This window comes from Pseudonaja textilis, chromosome 4 (genome assembly GCF_049901715.1).
Source record: "Pseudonaja textilis isolate UNSWEBS1 chromosome 4, rPseTex1.2, whole genome shotgun sequence".
In the NCBI taxonomy this organism is placed as follows: Eukaryota; Metazoa; Chordata; class Lepidosauria; order Squamata; family Elapidae; genus Pseudonaja; species Pseudonaja textilis.
The window spans coordinates 15,352,713-15,366,564 of NC_141993.1; the positions used below are offsets into that span (position 1 = coordinate 15,352,713).

Below are 13,852 nucleotides of genomic sequence, written 5' to 3' on the forward strand. Positions count from 1 at the left end.
TTGAGTAGGAAAACAAGAAAAAAAAAATCTGCCTCTGCCTTCAAACAGTTTGCCTCTTTGTAGCCAACAGCGAACAGCCTGTTTCAGTTTTGCAACAGCCTGATTAGCACCTGATTGTTGGTTGGATCTGCCTCCTAGATGATCAGCTGTTTCAGGCTGCAGGGATTGCCCTAGCCTGTTGCCACCTCCATACGCCCCATTTTTGGTCTCCGCATCCCGTTTTCAGCCTCCCCACGCCCTGTTTTCAGCCCATTCCATCCGGCGGGGATCGGAATGGGGGCAAATGGGGCATTAAAAGAACAAAAACGGGTGCATGGAGGCTGAAAATGGGGCCAGCGGAGCCGGCAATACGCAATGGCAATCCCTGCATCCTGAAACAACTGATCCCTCGGGGAGACACAATTGACCGTCAGCTGCTTATGCTACTCAGGCTGTTTGCTGCAAGGAGGCAAATTGCTGGGAGGCAGAGGTCAGAGCGGAGGGGGCGGGGGGCTTCAGCAACATTCATTGTATAAGATGCACAGACTTTCCACCCACTTTTGTGGGTGGAAAAAGTGTACCTTATACTCCAAAAAATATGGTAGTTCTACCTGGATTGAGAAAGTTAGCTTTCTAGTTTAGACTTCATCTCTCTCTCTTTTTTTAAAAAAAATAGATTTTTATTATATTTTCCACAAATACAAATCTCATATACAGTTTTGACAATGGTTCGGCATCGACAAATATACATTTTATATATCTTAACATATACATTTTATTTCTATAAATCCACAGTATCTTTTGTGTCTGTCTATAGTTACATTTATCTTATATACCTTGTAGTCTATATATCTAGCCTATTCTCTTAAGGTCTCTGGACCTTATGGACTTCACCTCTCCTATGATAGCTGTTACAGAATTTAGGTACAGTTTCTGATGAAAAGTTCTCATCTATCTTTTAATTGCCATTAATATCACTGGCGGGCGTAATAAATAATTTGAAAGGTATTTGGAGAGTTTTTACAAAACTGTATCTGTGTTAAACCTCCACCTTTTCTATTGCCTTCTGTGAATGGACAATACGTGTTCATTTGGAAATTCAGGAAGATACGTATGTGCTGAAGAAAGTAGACACAATTAAAAGCTGTTAAGCATACAAACATTTGTATATTGAAAGTTGTTAATCAAAGTGAGATTGAGTTGTACATGTTGTACATGAAGCTTTCTCGCTAGCTGTTCTAAATCCATCTGTCTAAATGTGTTGACCAAGGACAACACTAATATGGCCATCAATGCTTTTTATAATACAGACCAGGCAGCTGTTGCATATAAAATGAATACTCATAATTTTTTACCTGACTACTGTTGTATAGCCGCCTCTGTTTTATGCATTGGGCCAATTTTCACGGAATAAGAAACCAGGATTGTTGTAGAATTATGGTTTGTCTGGTTTTATTTGTCTTCTTTCTTGCAAATCTTGTTTCACTTGCAGAAGCCGTTCAGGTTAGACCTGAGACAATATCAACTTTTGAACTGAATGACTCCATTAACAGTATTGTTGATATGCTCAGACAGAAGTACTAGAAATTGAAGTCAACCACTAGACTATAAACTGAAAGGGTACTTTAATGGGGCCAAATATGTAGTCTTTTTTGAGAGAACTGGTATAGTTTCAGTGATTATTAACCTGAGTTGCATTAGGAATTGGAGCTGAATCTAGGGCCATCTGCACAATAGTTTTGACCCCTGACTCTCCTGCTATATACACATGTTGGGATTTTTGGTGGTCTTGTTGGCTTTCATTCATAGACTTGGCATGTTGCGACTCAAATTAGCCTCAGAAGTTTCAGTTACTTTTATTCTGATGGCACTCAGACCCAAAGTGCTTACAAAATAACTAACTCTTCATAATCTGCAGAATTTAATTCATAGAACTCTCTCTCTCTCTCTCTCTCTCTCTCTCTCTCTCTCTCTCTCTCTCTCACACACACACACACACACACACACACACACACACATTTATTTCCCTTGTTGTGGTTTTGAGGGCACATAACATGGAAAACCAAAAGAAACATTCTGTAAGCCAATATTTTAATGTTGCCAGGTCATTACCAGTTTATGAAATGGCATTCTTTCCAAGGTCATGGTTGAGTTACTTATAATTGCAGCTTAACATTATGGAAATAATACATCCAGTTCATTCTGACAAACTTTTGTCCTTGTTTGAAGCATCATTCAGGGTTTTTCTTTTCATAACTGGCAAAAGTAGCAAACAAAAATAAAAACCCATAGCATCAAACTGTCAATTACTAACTTCTTGGTTCAATTCAAAAGATTTATTCTTGCTTCTGAAAACATTTCTGCAATGTTTTCTATTTGAACTAAGTTATAAGTATTCCGTCTTTTGGGTTTTTTTGCATTTTCTGACTTGGTGTTTCCGAATTGTTGTTTTCCTCAGATCGTGGGCTACCAGGTCAACCTAAAGATACACATTTAGCTAAGCGTTTTCCATGAAAAAAAAGTAAAAGACAAGTGTATATTCATTTGTTCATTCATTCATTCATTCATTCATTTCCTATGTTTACATTTTTTAAAAATAAATAACTCAAAGTGATTAGAGTTCACTGTTTCCCAGTTTCTAGCCTGGTACCTTAACTACTAGACCAAACATCTCTTTCTTTTATTTGAAATTGTTGTTATTGTATTGTCTCTTTTTAAATACAAAACAAACAAATCTTTGGTAGTCATTATTTTGGTTACTTTTTGTACAACCTATTGATTTTAATATAAATTAATCAATGAAACAGTTGGTACCTTGTTCTAGAATCTGCTCTTGGGTAGCACTTATTTTGAAATACATCTGGTCAGGTAATCATTGTAAACTTTCTTACGATATTGCCACTTTTTCTGCACTGTATTGTCCATGAGAACTACTAGTGTTTATGAAATCTCATGGTGAACAGCATTTGTTAAAATGTGTTTGTACTGTTTTGCAGGGAGATCTGAAAAGCAAACTAGTAAATGGCTGCAGAGCAGAGCTTCTGGAATATGTTGCATATGGCCATGGTGAAAAATACAAGTTGAAAGCAAACTACTCACTGCCCTGGGAAGATGTGCAGACACATGAAAAAGGAAGTATGGCCGGCTTAGAAACAGAGAAGTGGGTGCCGAATGAAAATCCATCACTTAATATCCATGTGAATGGAGATGTCTGTAACGCTGAAACCAGGGATGAGAACTTAACACATTTTGAAAAGGACGCAAAACTGGTTTATTCTTCCAGCATAATAGATGAGGCCCCCAAGTTATTTGCACATACAGCTAGAAATGGCATTAAAATCTTACCGCATTCACCAGCAGAATGTGACACATCATTGAAATCAGATGTGAGCACACTGAAAAAAGCAGATGTGAATACTACTGCAAAGCTGGCCAACAGCTGCAATCACAGTAACTCCAGTGCCTCCTGGAGTGAAGCGGCTCAGCTGAACAGCATCTACCCTTTGGCAACTGGAACATATGGTGCTATTCCAGAAAAGAAGGACTGCGTTGTAAGCCACCAGACAGAAAACCCAAATGCCATTCAGGAAGCCGAAAACTCGCTATTGCAAACCATTTCACTTTTACACTTGCAGGACAAGCCACCCTGTACTCCAGTGCTTGAAAAGGGTGCTTGTCTTGATGATGGTGCTTCAGATATTCCTAGTAAGGATTCCCAACCTGAAGATTTGCAACTTCAGTCAACTTTTTTATCTCTGATTAAAAATAGAAATTTAACTGTGGAACAGGTGGTAGCTATTGAGGCATTAACGCGTTTGTCAGAGGCCCCTTTAGGCCATTCTTCACCAGCTAAACCAGAAGGTGTAGAGCAGCAAACGTCGCATTTGCTGAACAGTTACAAAAAGGATAGCCCATGTCCCTTAAAATCATCTGCACTGAAAGTAATAAAAGGGACTTGCCCACAAAAGGACCCGCAGCTTTTTCCTCATCCTGCCTCACAGAGGAGAATCCACCCTAAGGGTCTGTTCCACAAGGCTCAAGGTGCTATTTCTGAGTTCCCCGGTAAATCTTCAGGTCCCTCTAACTTACTGCGTAGGTTGCATTGCACCTCAAAAGACACCAGACCTTTCTCTGCTTTAGTGTCTGGTGGAAATTCAGGTATTGCTACCAAGAAATGCCCTCTTCATCATAAAACTTCTCTCGGGCCATGTTCCAAAAACTCAAGTACCGTCAGACAGTGGTGGAACAGAGGAGAGACGCTTGGCAAATGGGAAGGAAAGGCTGTTCACAACCTGAATTTAAAAAGCAGTTCTGTATTTAAGGGTGGGGTTCACAGCCAAGATGAAGAAGAGGTAGCCACCCAGTTAACTCAACTCGCAGCAATAATTGAATCAAGCAGAACCAGCCCCAATCCGAAGACAACGACAACCCTTCTCGGTCGATTACCACCTGATATGCAATCCAAAAATAAGCAGGATCAGTGCCTATTACAGAAGAAACAATCGGTATTTGGGAGAAACAATTACAGCTCCTTGTTAGTCAAGCAAAGGCAGCCCCCTCGGAAGAATGAGAAATCGGTGCCGAGGGCCAAAAGATTGAAGAAGAAACCTCAAGTAGCACTAGACCAACCAAGTCAGCTACAACAAGAATGCCAGTACAGTGAATTGCAGGACATACAGAAAAAACCTTCCAAACTGCGCAGGCTTGGGCGCATTGTGTCACAAGATGCAAAGCTGTCAGCCTTGGGGAAAAAATCTTCCAAAACCAAAGGACAGAAGGCGCGGAATCGGAGTGCTTTGTCATCCCAGCAAAAACCAGCGGTATTATTTCTTCCCAAAACTCAGATAATATTCCATCGGCCTTTACCGGCTTCAATACAAGGCAAAATAAGAAACAAGCCATTAGGCTGTGAAATGGTGCCAGAGCCCCTCAAAACAACCTGCTTTAGCGATGCACAAGGCGCCAGCAGCCAGAGTGGGGTCACAGGGGCTCTTCAACATGGAGCCCCGCTTTCTAGTAATCTGCTGACTGTTCCTCAGTTAAAAACAGACTTTTGCATAAAACAAGCAAGTGAAAACGGGCAGATGTTTACAGAAAAAGGCAAGAATTCTCAGGTACAACAAACCATGAATATCCCTCAGCTGCATCCTTTTCCTCAGATCTTCAGTCAGAGAGCTGATGGTGACATCTGCGAGGAAAGCCAAGCTAAACCACAGGACACTGTGGAACAAAAGGATCAAAATCTGCAACTGCTCTCTCGTAACGGTGGCGATGGCTTGCCAGGGGATACCATGCACACTCTTAGAAATGTGGAGCATGTAAGTGAAGCTACATTTCCAACATTAAGAACTTTAGAGACTGAAAAGCAACAGGGTACTGGGAACTTAAGGTGTTCTCCAACAAAGAATACACTCAGTAGTTTTCTTGAATCTCCCATGACATTCTTAGATACCCCTACAAAGAATTTAATTGATACACCTTCAAAGAAAGGACAGAGTAATTTTCCAACCTGTGACTGTGTGGGTAAGTGTCCTGTGGTTTATTTTTGCATGGTTGAATTTTGAAATCTTTTCTGTCTGTACCGGTCATGTTGCCTAGTCAGGTAATGAAATTTCTGCAAGCAAAAAAAAAAAGGCTCAGAGAACACCAAGAACTCCACAGTTCAACCCTGAGCTACAGATATTCTCTTCTTTTAACAATCTTTCTTTTCCTCAGAACATCCCCATAAACTTGCAAATATTTATACATGCAGAAATTTCACGATTTTTACTCCATAACATTTATCCAGATTCTGCGCGGATACCTTCTTGACTATCTGGATTTCTTGAATTTTCTTCAAATTTAAAAGCTGTTAATGTTGTTTAAAAGCTGTTAATGTTGAGCTTTATCAATTTGTGAAATCAGAGCTGGTAAAATTCCCAACTATATTTCTTCCTTTTCCACAACTTACAATGAAAGGAATTGTTTTATTTTGTTCAGAATTATGCAGAAATTGTGACTAACAGCATTTATTAATGCTGAAGTTAAGCCTTAATCCATAGGTCTCTTACTATATGTTATTAGCCAACACATTGAATTCCAGTGGCAACATAATACTCTGTCTAATTTTATTTTATTTTTAAATGGGAAAGGAAGAATCAAAACTGTATTTTTGATAAGTAACAAATTCAACTACCTGCAGAATTATATGGCAGTATTACCAATTTTAAATTAATAACCAATATTGATAGTGTTGGTACTGTCTCTTTGTTCATGTTGAAGTGTGACTCAGTTGCTAATCCCATTCCGGCATTTCAATGCCAAAATTACATAATAATGAGTTTTATCTAATAGAAGCATTTTACAGATAAGTCCTTGACTTATGGCCACAATTGGGCTGGAACTTCTGTTGCTAAGTGATGCGGTCATTAAGTGAGTCACATCCAATTTTATGACCTTTTTGCTGCCATTATTAAGCCAATGGCCACAGTTGTTAAGCAAATTGTCACAGTCATGGAGTGAATTGACTGGGCTTCTCAGGAGTCCCCCTCGGAAGGTGCAACTGCTATAAATACCTGCATATTGTCAAGTGCCTAAATTTTGACTATGTGGTTGTTGCAGCCGTCATAAGTCTGAAGACCAGTCATAAATCACCTTTTTCAGCAGCATCATTCCAAATGAATGGTCACAAGTAGAGGACTACTTGTTTATTGCCAAAGAGACTCCATTTGATTTAAGGAATTTAAGTGCTGTTTCTGAATGTTCATGCAATATTTTTAACAGCTTATTTAAAACTTTTGCTTTTTTTGCAGAACAAATTATAGAGAAGGATGAAGGTCCATATTATACACACCTTGGAACGGGCCCGAATATTGCTGCAGTCAGAGAAATAATGGAGGACAGGTAAGGAAATAAATGTAAATGCTAATAAATTAAAAAACAATTTGACACATGGATGGCGATAGTATTTGTAATGTATCTGGTGTGTTCTTGTTATGCTTTGGCGGGCTTCCTTTGCGATGTTGGATCTGAACAATAGCCCTTGTATATGAACTATACTAGAACACTTATTCATAGCAAGTATGAGTCTGTTTTAGAAAATGAGTTTGAATATTCTAATTTGCCTTTAAGTGGTTGTTAGCATTGGGTATTGAGTAGAAAGTCACGATATGCTTTATGCAGATGTGGAGATTTCATCGCTTGTTAATTTCTAAGCAGTGTAATCAAGTTGCCAAGGGTAATTGAAGACTGAACTACGCGAGAATTTCATGGGGAAAATTCAAATATAATCCCTGAAACAAGCTGTTCAAATTATAATCTAGGTAGTCAGCCTTTGTTTTGTGCATAGTGCTATAATTGTATCAGAGCACCTGGGCCTGGTATGTACCTATAGGCTTACATTCCTACAAGATGTTGGCTACCAAAATTCCCACCCCCCCCAAATCTCCTGTTTTCCTATCATAAGCCTTGGATTTTTTTTTTTTGTCTACTCAGTGCTCTGCTTTTGCACTCATGAGAGAAGGTATGGAATGCCTAGGCCCCGGCCCCCTTCCCCAAATTCATATTGCCACCCTTTAATATATTAAAATAGGTTAAGCTGTGGTGACGCAATGGTTAAATGCAGTATTGCAGGCTGACTCTGCCCATAGCCAGGAGTTTCATCCTGACCTGCTGAAGGTTGACTCAGGCTTCCATCCTTCCGAGGTCAGTAAAATGAGGATCCTGATTGTTGGGGGCAATAGGCTGATTCTATAAACCTATTAGAGAAGGCTGTAAAGCACTGTGAAGTGGTATATAAGTCTTAAGTGCTATCGCTGTTGCCATCTCACATTCAATTAGATTGCTTCAAGTGCCATCGGAGGTGGAGGTGGTTGTTCTTATACTTATTCCTTCATGGTCTTATGAGAACAAATACCAAATAATCAAAAACCAGTTTTTAAATGCATGTACCCATTATTATTCAGTAACACCAATCTTCTGTGTGACAAACAGTTGAAATTTGTATCCGTGGAGGTGTATACATCCAGAACAGTTCTGGAGTTAAGTGACTTTAAATCAAATGAACAAGCACAAATTCTTGAATTTTGGGGATGTGTGCTGGGTGGGAGACATTCACTAATCCCATATTTCCTTTGTGCATTAGGTATACTTTATAAAGATAGACTTCATAGCCTTTATCTAAATTCCAAAAACATTCAAATTGTCTTCTACAATTCGCTTCCTTCCAGATGAGTTAATTGCTATAATTCCAATACATTCACTGAGCACCAATTGGGGGAGATTGATTTAACCTTTAAAGTTGTTTTAAAGATTTATTTAAAGTTGATTAGACAACCCGTGAACAGTTGGGTCACCATTTCAGAGATATTTAAATACCTAATACCTAAACAGAAAAACAATAACCAGAGGCAGGCAAAAAAGCAGGGAGAATGGGAGCAATCTCCAACTTCCTACCAACTTCCCCATAGACTTTCCTTGTAGAAAGCTGGCAGAAAGCATTGGAAATGATTATTACTTGACTACGGCTGACCATGCCAACACTGAAGTGGCCACAACTTTGTCAGATTTCAGCCCCTCAGGGGTCATGGTTCCAAATTTTGGACACATTCTATAAGTCAGAGTTCCCCAATCTTTTCGACTTCGCAGACAGGTAGAGGCAGAGGGCATGGTTCCACAAGAGTGGCGGTCAAGCCCGCAGGCTTTCCTGCTGCTCATGTGAGTGGGGATGCATGCGTGCTCGCCCATCACTTTCATGGCCTGGTACCACAAGGCTCAAGGTCTCATAGTGGGACAAAGCCCAGGGATTGATTGAGGTCCCTGCTGTAAGTGAGGCCCTTGAAGTAGGTTGATTCAAATATTGTTACGCTAGGACTGTGATGCAGATGGCACACAGAGCCATTTGTGCCGGTACACGAGCTGCAGGCAGACGTACTTCACTGGGCATGCGTGCGCTTCACAGCTGATTTTTGGCCGGTTTGAGGCCTTTTTCAGCCTCCTAGGGGCTTGGGGAAGGCTTCTGCAGGCTTTGCAGGCTGAAAACTAGGCCCGTTTCATCACTTCCTGTTTTTTTGGAAATACCGGAAGTGACAAAATGGGCCTAGTTTTCGGCCTGCAAAGCCTGCAGAAGCCTTCCTCAAGCCACTGGGAGGTCAAAGAAGACCTCAAACCAGCCAAAAATGAACTGAGGTGCAGTGCAGGTAAGGGGGCAGCAACGGGTGGGTGGGGATTGCGCGCACATGCGTACGAGGCATGGAGGGGCATACATAGCCTTCTGGGTGCTGGCACACGAGTGTGATCGTGCTAGCGCGTGCACAATTTTTGACACAGGAGCCCCAAAAGGTTAGCCACCACTGCCCTAGGCTGTACTGTTTCATCCAATTGAAGGTTACAAACAATCAAACAGACACAAGAGATTTAGTAGTGTATAGACAGTGTTCTGCTTACAAATAGGTTATGTGCTGAGCGTCTGTAAGTCTATTTTGTTCACAAGTTCATGTTTTGTGCACATAAAGTAACTTTTTCCTCGATTCTGGGACCTTCTAAGCTGGGAGTCGTGAACAAGTTTGTATTGGTCAAAGTTTGTAACTCAATAGTTTCTAAGTAGACTATAGATAAAGTCATCCTGGATTCGTTCAGCATTTTGTACCCATATTAGCCAATCTGAGGCCTCTGGAAGCTGGTGAAGTCTCAAATCAGGATGAAATTTTAGATAATTTTAGTGACATTGCACTACTACAAGACGCTTCCTGGGCGACGTGCTCAAATTAATACACTTAATATGAACAGAGCAAGTGATAGGAAAACTGTAGCTTAAGCTGTCAGCATCATAAACTATTTTTAGAATACTTAACATCAGATCCATTTGACTTGCATAAAGATCTGTTTCACATAAGGCAATCTGCATTGCAATTTCCCCATTCATTTTCTCGCTGATTTGTTTTTCCTGCAATTTGTTTTTCTTCCCTCCAATTGCTTAGCCTCTGCAATTTTGGGCAGTTTGGCTGTGATGAAACTTTACTCACAAAAAAATTTCTGTTTACTTCTCTGCAACTTGTGTTTAAAAGATTCCAGTGTTTATTTATTTCAGTATAGTAGAACCAATGCCATTTTTTTCTCCCACACTGCATAGGTCCAGCTTACCTCTTATGGCATGTTCCTCATCATTTAGGATTGCTTTAGTACCATGTTGCTTACCCGGAACAGGGAAATGATGGAGCAATTGGACACTGTAACGGGTAAAAGGAGAGCAAGAAAAAAGGAAGCAGGACACTTAAATGCACCATGTGTCCAGATGATAACCCTGTGTAAACTTGAAAAGAAAAAAAAATGAATTGCAACCTTTGCGAATAATATGCCTTCAAATCCATATTGCAAATTTGTTCTTACTTGGCGTTGGCCTGTTCCTACCTAGCAGGATTTTTGCTGTTTTCTCATTTCTTCAGCTTTAGTAACTATTTGCAAAAATGGTAGAGACAGGGCAGAAAATGCTGTTTTTCTTTGGGTTCCAAGATTAAAATGGAGGAAGTTATGCAATTCTTTGTATTGTTTCTTGTAAAAGAGATTTGTCTAACAGCAACATTAGGTCAGGAGCCTGGTTTGAAAGCACCTGCTCATATTTTCAAATGGTACCATCAGGAATTTTGGTAGTAGCATCAAACAAAAGATACAGAGAAAGAAGAAAGAGGATTCAGCATAATTTATGGCATGTAGATCTGAAAGAACAGCTTCTGCCCCAAAACAGACCAAGAGGGAATGAAAGTGTAATGAAGCCATAGAAGAACATAGGTAACTAGAAACAGTGCAGGCAGCCCTTAGACGTATGGCCACAATGGGGACCAGGAGCTCCATTGTTAAGTGAGTCATGTTTGATTTCACAACTTTTCTGCCAAGGTTGTTCATTTAATCGCCCCCTGGAGTTAACTGACTCACAGAGTAGTTAATGGACCCAGCTTTCCCCATCGCTCATTGGAAGTCAGCTCGGAAGGTCAAAAATTGTGATCACATGATCCCAGGAATCTTCACAATGGTTGTAAGTGTGAGGACTGTTCGCAAATCATTTTGCTCAGTGCCAATGTAAGTTTGAATGCTTTCTAAACGAGTGGTTGAAAGTTGAGGTCTACCTATATTTGAAATTGGGATCGGGGTTATCCCTCAAGTCCTAACTGTAAGCATTTATTTATGGACAAGATGATCAAATAGCAGTAGCAAACACCAAGGCTGTTTCTGGAATCATTCAGTTAAGAAGCTTTCTCTTTACTAAATTGATGATAATCAAAGACTTAAAATGTTCCTGGATGTAATCTTGTCTATCTTTTGTGCTCTGTGACACTTTTTCTGGTTTGTTTCCATGTTTATCTTTGGGGCTGCTTGTGATTTCTTTGTGTTTTGTATTTTTCTTGGATTTGTTTTCCCATTTCTTTTTATTGTCAGCCCCCTAGGAATTAATTAAGGACCTGAACTAATAAAATCCATTTATCTGTACTCCCAATTAGAGAGTGGAGTAGCATAGATATTGTATAAATAACAATTTTTTAAAGGAGTTGATTAACCGAAGGCAGTTTCAGCTAGTTTACTTTCCTCCATGTTGGACTGTGTCTGTAGTCCTAATTACAGAGAAAAAAAAATCTGAAAACTGAAGATTGCCTGGGTTAGTGAAATGTTTTGATTGGAACTCCACTGTTTAATAAATTAATTGCTTTAACCAATTAATAGTTTTATGAATTGACTTAAAAGTGGACATTGTTAGTTGGGTAGCAGTTCTTATGCACATTGTACAAGCATTTACACAAACTGCAAATGGCAAACTCTTAAAAAAAACTTGTCCTTTTCTGAAAGAAGGAATGCCTCCTCATGGTGATAGCTTTTACTTGGAAATTATTGCATCTGCATGGCACAGTTTTGAGAGCAAAGTGCTTTTGACTCAGTGCTGACTCCTGGTGTCTGCCTGGACAGGTCCTTGCAGCTTTCTTGACAAGATTGCAGAGGTGGTTTGCCATTGTCTGCTTCTTAGGGGTGAAAGAGTGATGTCCATAGTGGAAAGGGTTTAGTTCCCCACACCTCTTAAACCAACAACCACAACAACAAACCTGGAGCATTGTTGCAAACCTCAGATGCCACAGTAGCAGTCTGAGTACTGCAGGATACTTATTTGATTTAATTGTATCTCCTCTCTTATTATTTTTACAAATAACTCTAGACAGTGGAATTTGAACTCTCAGTCTCCCGCTTTCAAGCCTGGTGCCTTAACCACTAGACAAAACTGTCTCTTATTTGCAGTAAAAGGAGGATTTATAGCATTTCTGTATGTTGGAATGGATCTTGGAAATCCTCTAGTTTGGCCTTGTCCAATTTAAGCATCCTTCCAGATGGTGTGGATTTCATCATAATTTTCCAGCCAAGTTGGGGGAGAGCTGATCCATAACCCTGTTCATATTACAAAAAAACGTAATGACAACATCTTGGGTAGTATTTTCAAGGCTACACCTAAGGAGTAAGTAAGGTATCCTTGACAGGGATATGCATGATCTGTTGCCTAGGAAAAAGGGGTTGAAGCATCACTAAGTCACAATGAGGTAGAATTTGGAAGTGGCTCAGGCAGACGCCTCTCTCATTCATTGCAATATAAAGAGGGGGAAAGAATCATCAAACTTGCAAGATTTTGTTATTCTAGCCAATCTCGATACAAGACTTCCTGTGGAATTGCTTTCCTGAGCCACTGTACTTTATCTAGTGGAGCTGATATCATTAGGTAAGAGGTATTCAAGTCTCCTGTTGAAGAAATTCATTCAAATGTATAGATGGAATTTAATTCCTTGAAGTTTCCGTCCTTTCATTTTAGCTTTCTGTTTGTAAGTGCACTAGACTAGCATGCTGTTTTAGAGCCCTGGGTGTCCCTGGGAAGATATGTTGGTGACTGCCCTTAAATCTTCAGTTTTTTGAGGCTCTTCAAAAAGAGAGAATCTGTCATTTTTAGAGGCAACATCTGGGCTTTCTCTTTGTGCTAACATATGATGCCTCAAATTTAATGTCCTGTTGTTTAAAAAATCTGTACTTATTTTATTATGTTATCCTCTCTTTTGGTAAGGATTAAATGAGTCTGTTTAAGAGAGTATTGCCTTCAGAAATGTCTTTGAGTCAGTTCAGAATGGATTGCACAGTAACTGTTGCTGTCTTTTGATGATCAAGTATTCAATCAAGTATTTTTCTGTTTCCCTTTGTGCAGGTATGGAGCAAAAGGAAGTGCCGTAAGAATAGAGGTAGTGGTGTATACAGGCAGAGAAGGAAAAAGTTCCCAGGGGTGTCCAATTGCCAAGTGGGTGAGTTTTTATTTTTTAGCAATGTAAGATACATTTGTGTTTACTTCTGCTATATTTTCCTATAATATTGATGATGGTTTATGTTCATAAAAATATTTTTCATGTTGCTCAAAGAAATTTATCTTACTAATATATCCCACTCTAAACTAAAAAGCACTGTTGTATATAAACATGAATATCAATAGGTATTACAAAGAATGCAATTACTGTCCAGATAGTCCTCACTTACCAACTGCATCATTCAGTGACTGTTCAAACTTACAACAGTGCTGAAAAAACTTTGTCAGCGATACCTGCATTTATGACCTTAGCAGTGGCTTTCAGTTTTCAGACCGCTTGCCATACGTTCAGTGTGTATTGCCTTATGTTGACCTGCTCTTTGTCCTTGTTTCCCTCCTTGTAGATCAGAGAGATTAGAGGAAGGATTACAAGAGAGTAAGCAGACCTACAGTGGGGAATATACTGTACGTCGAAAGCAATATGCCATCAGCTGCAAGCATACTATGCACACAGCCCAGTATATTTCTCATTGTGTGCCTTCTTACTTTCTTTTAACCCCTTTCTCTCCAATCTTACTC

The 13,852-nt window shown here is 39.7% G+C and overlaps 1 protein-coding gene across 2 annotated transcripts in view; it reads left to right on the plus strand.

Annotated features, from left to right (window-relative positions):
• The window catches only part of TET1 (tet methylcytosine dioxygenase 1), a 90,886-nt gene that overhangs the window by 47,158 nt on the left and 29,876 nt on the right, over positions 1–13,852 (plus strand). For both annotated transcript variants that reach the window (XM_087932302.1, XM_087932303.1), the window contains 3 exons: positions 2,976–5,502; positions 6,771–6,861; positions 13,181–13,274. In XM_087932302.1, the coding sequence (XP_087788428.1) occupies positions 2,976–5,502; positions 6,771–6,861; positions 13,181–13,274 (2,712 nt within the window). The remainder of the gene's footprint in view (positions 1–2,975; positions 5,503–6,770; positions 6,862–13,180; positions 13,275–13,852) is intronic.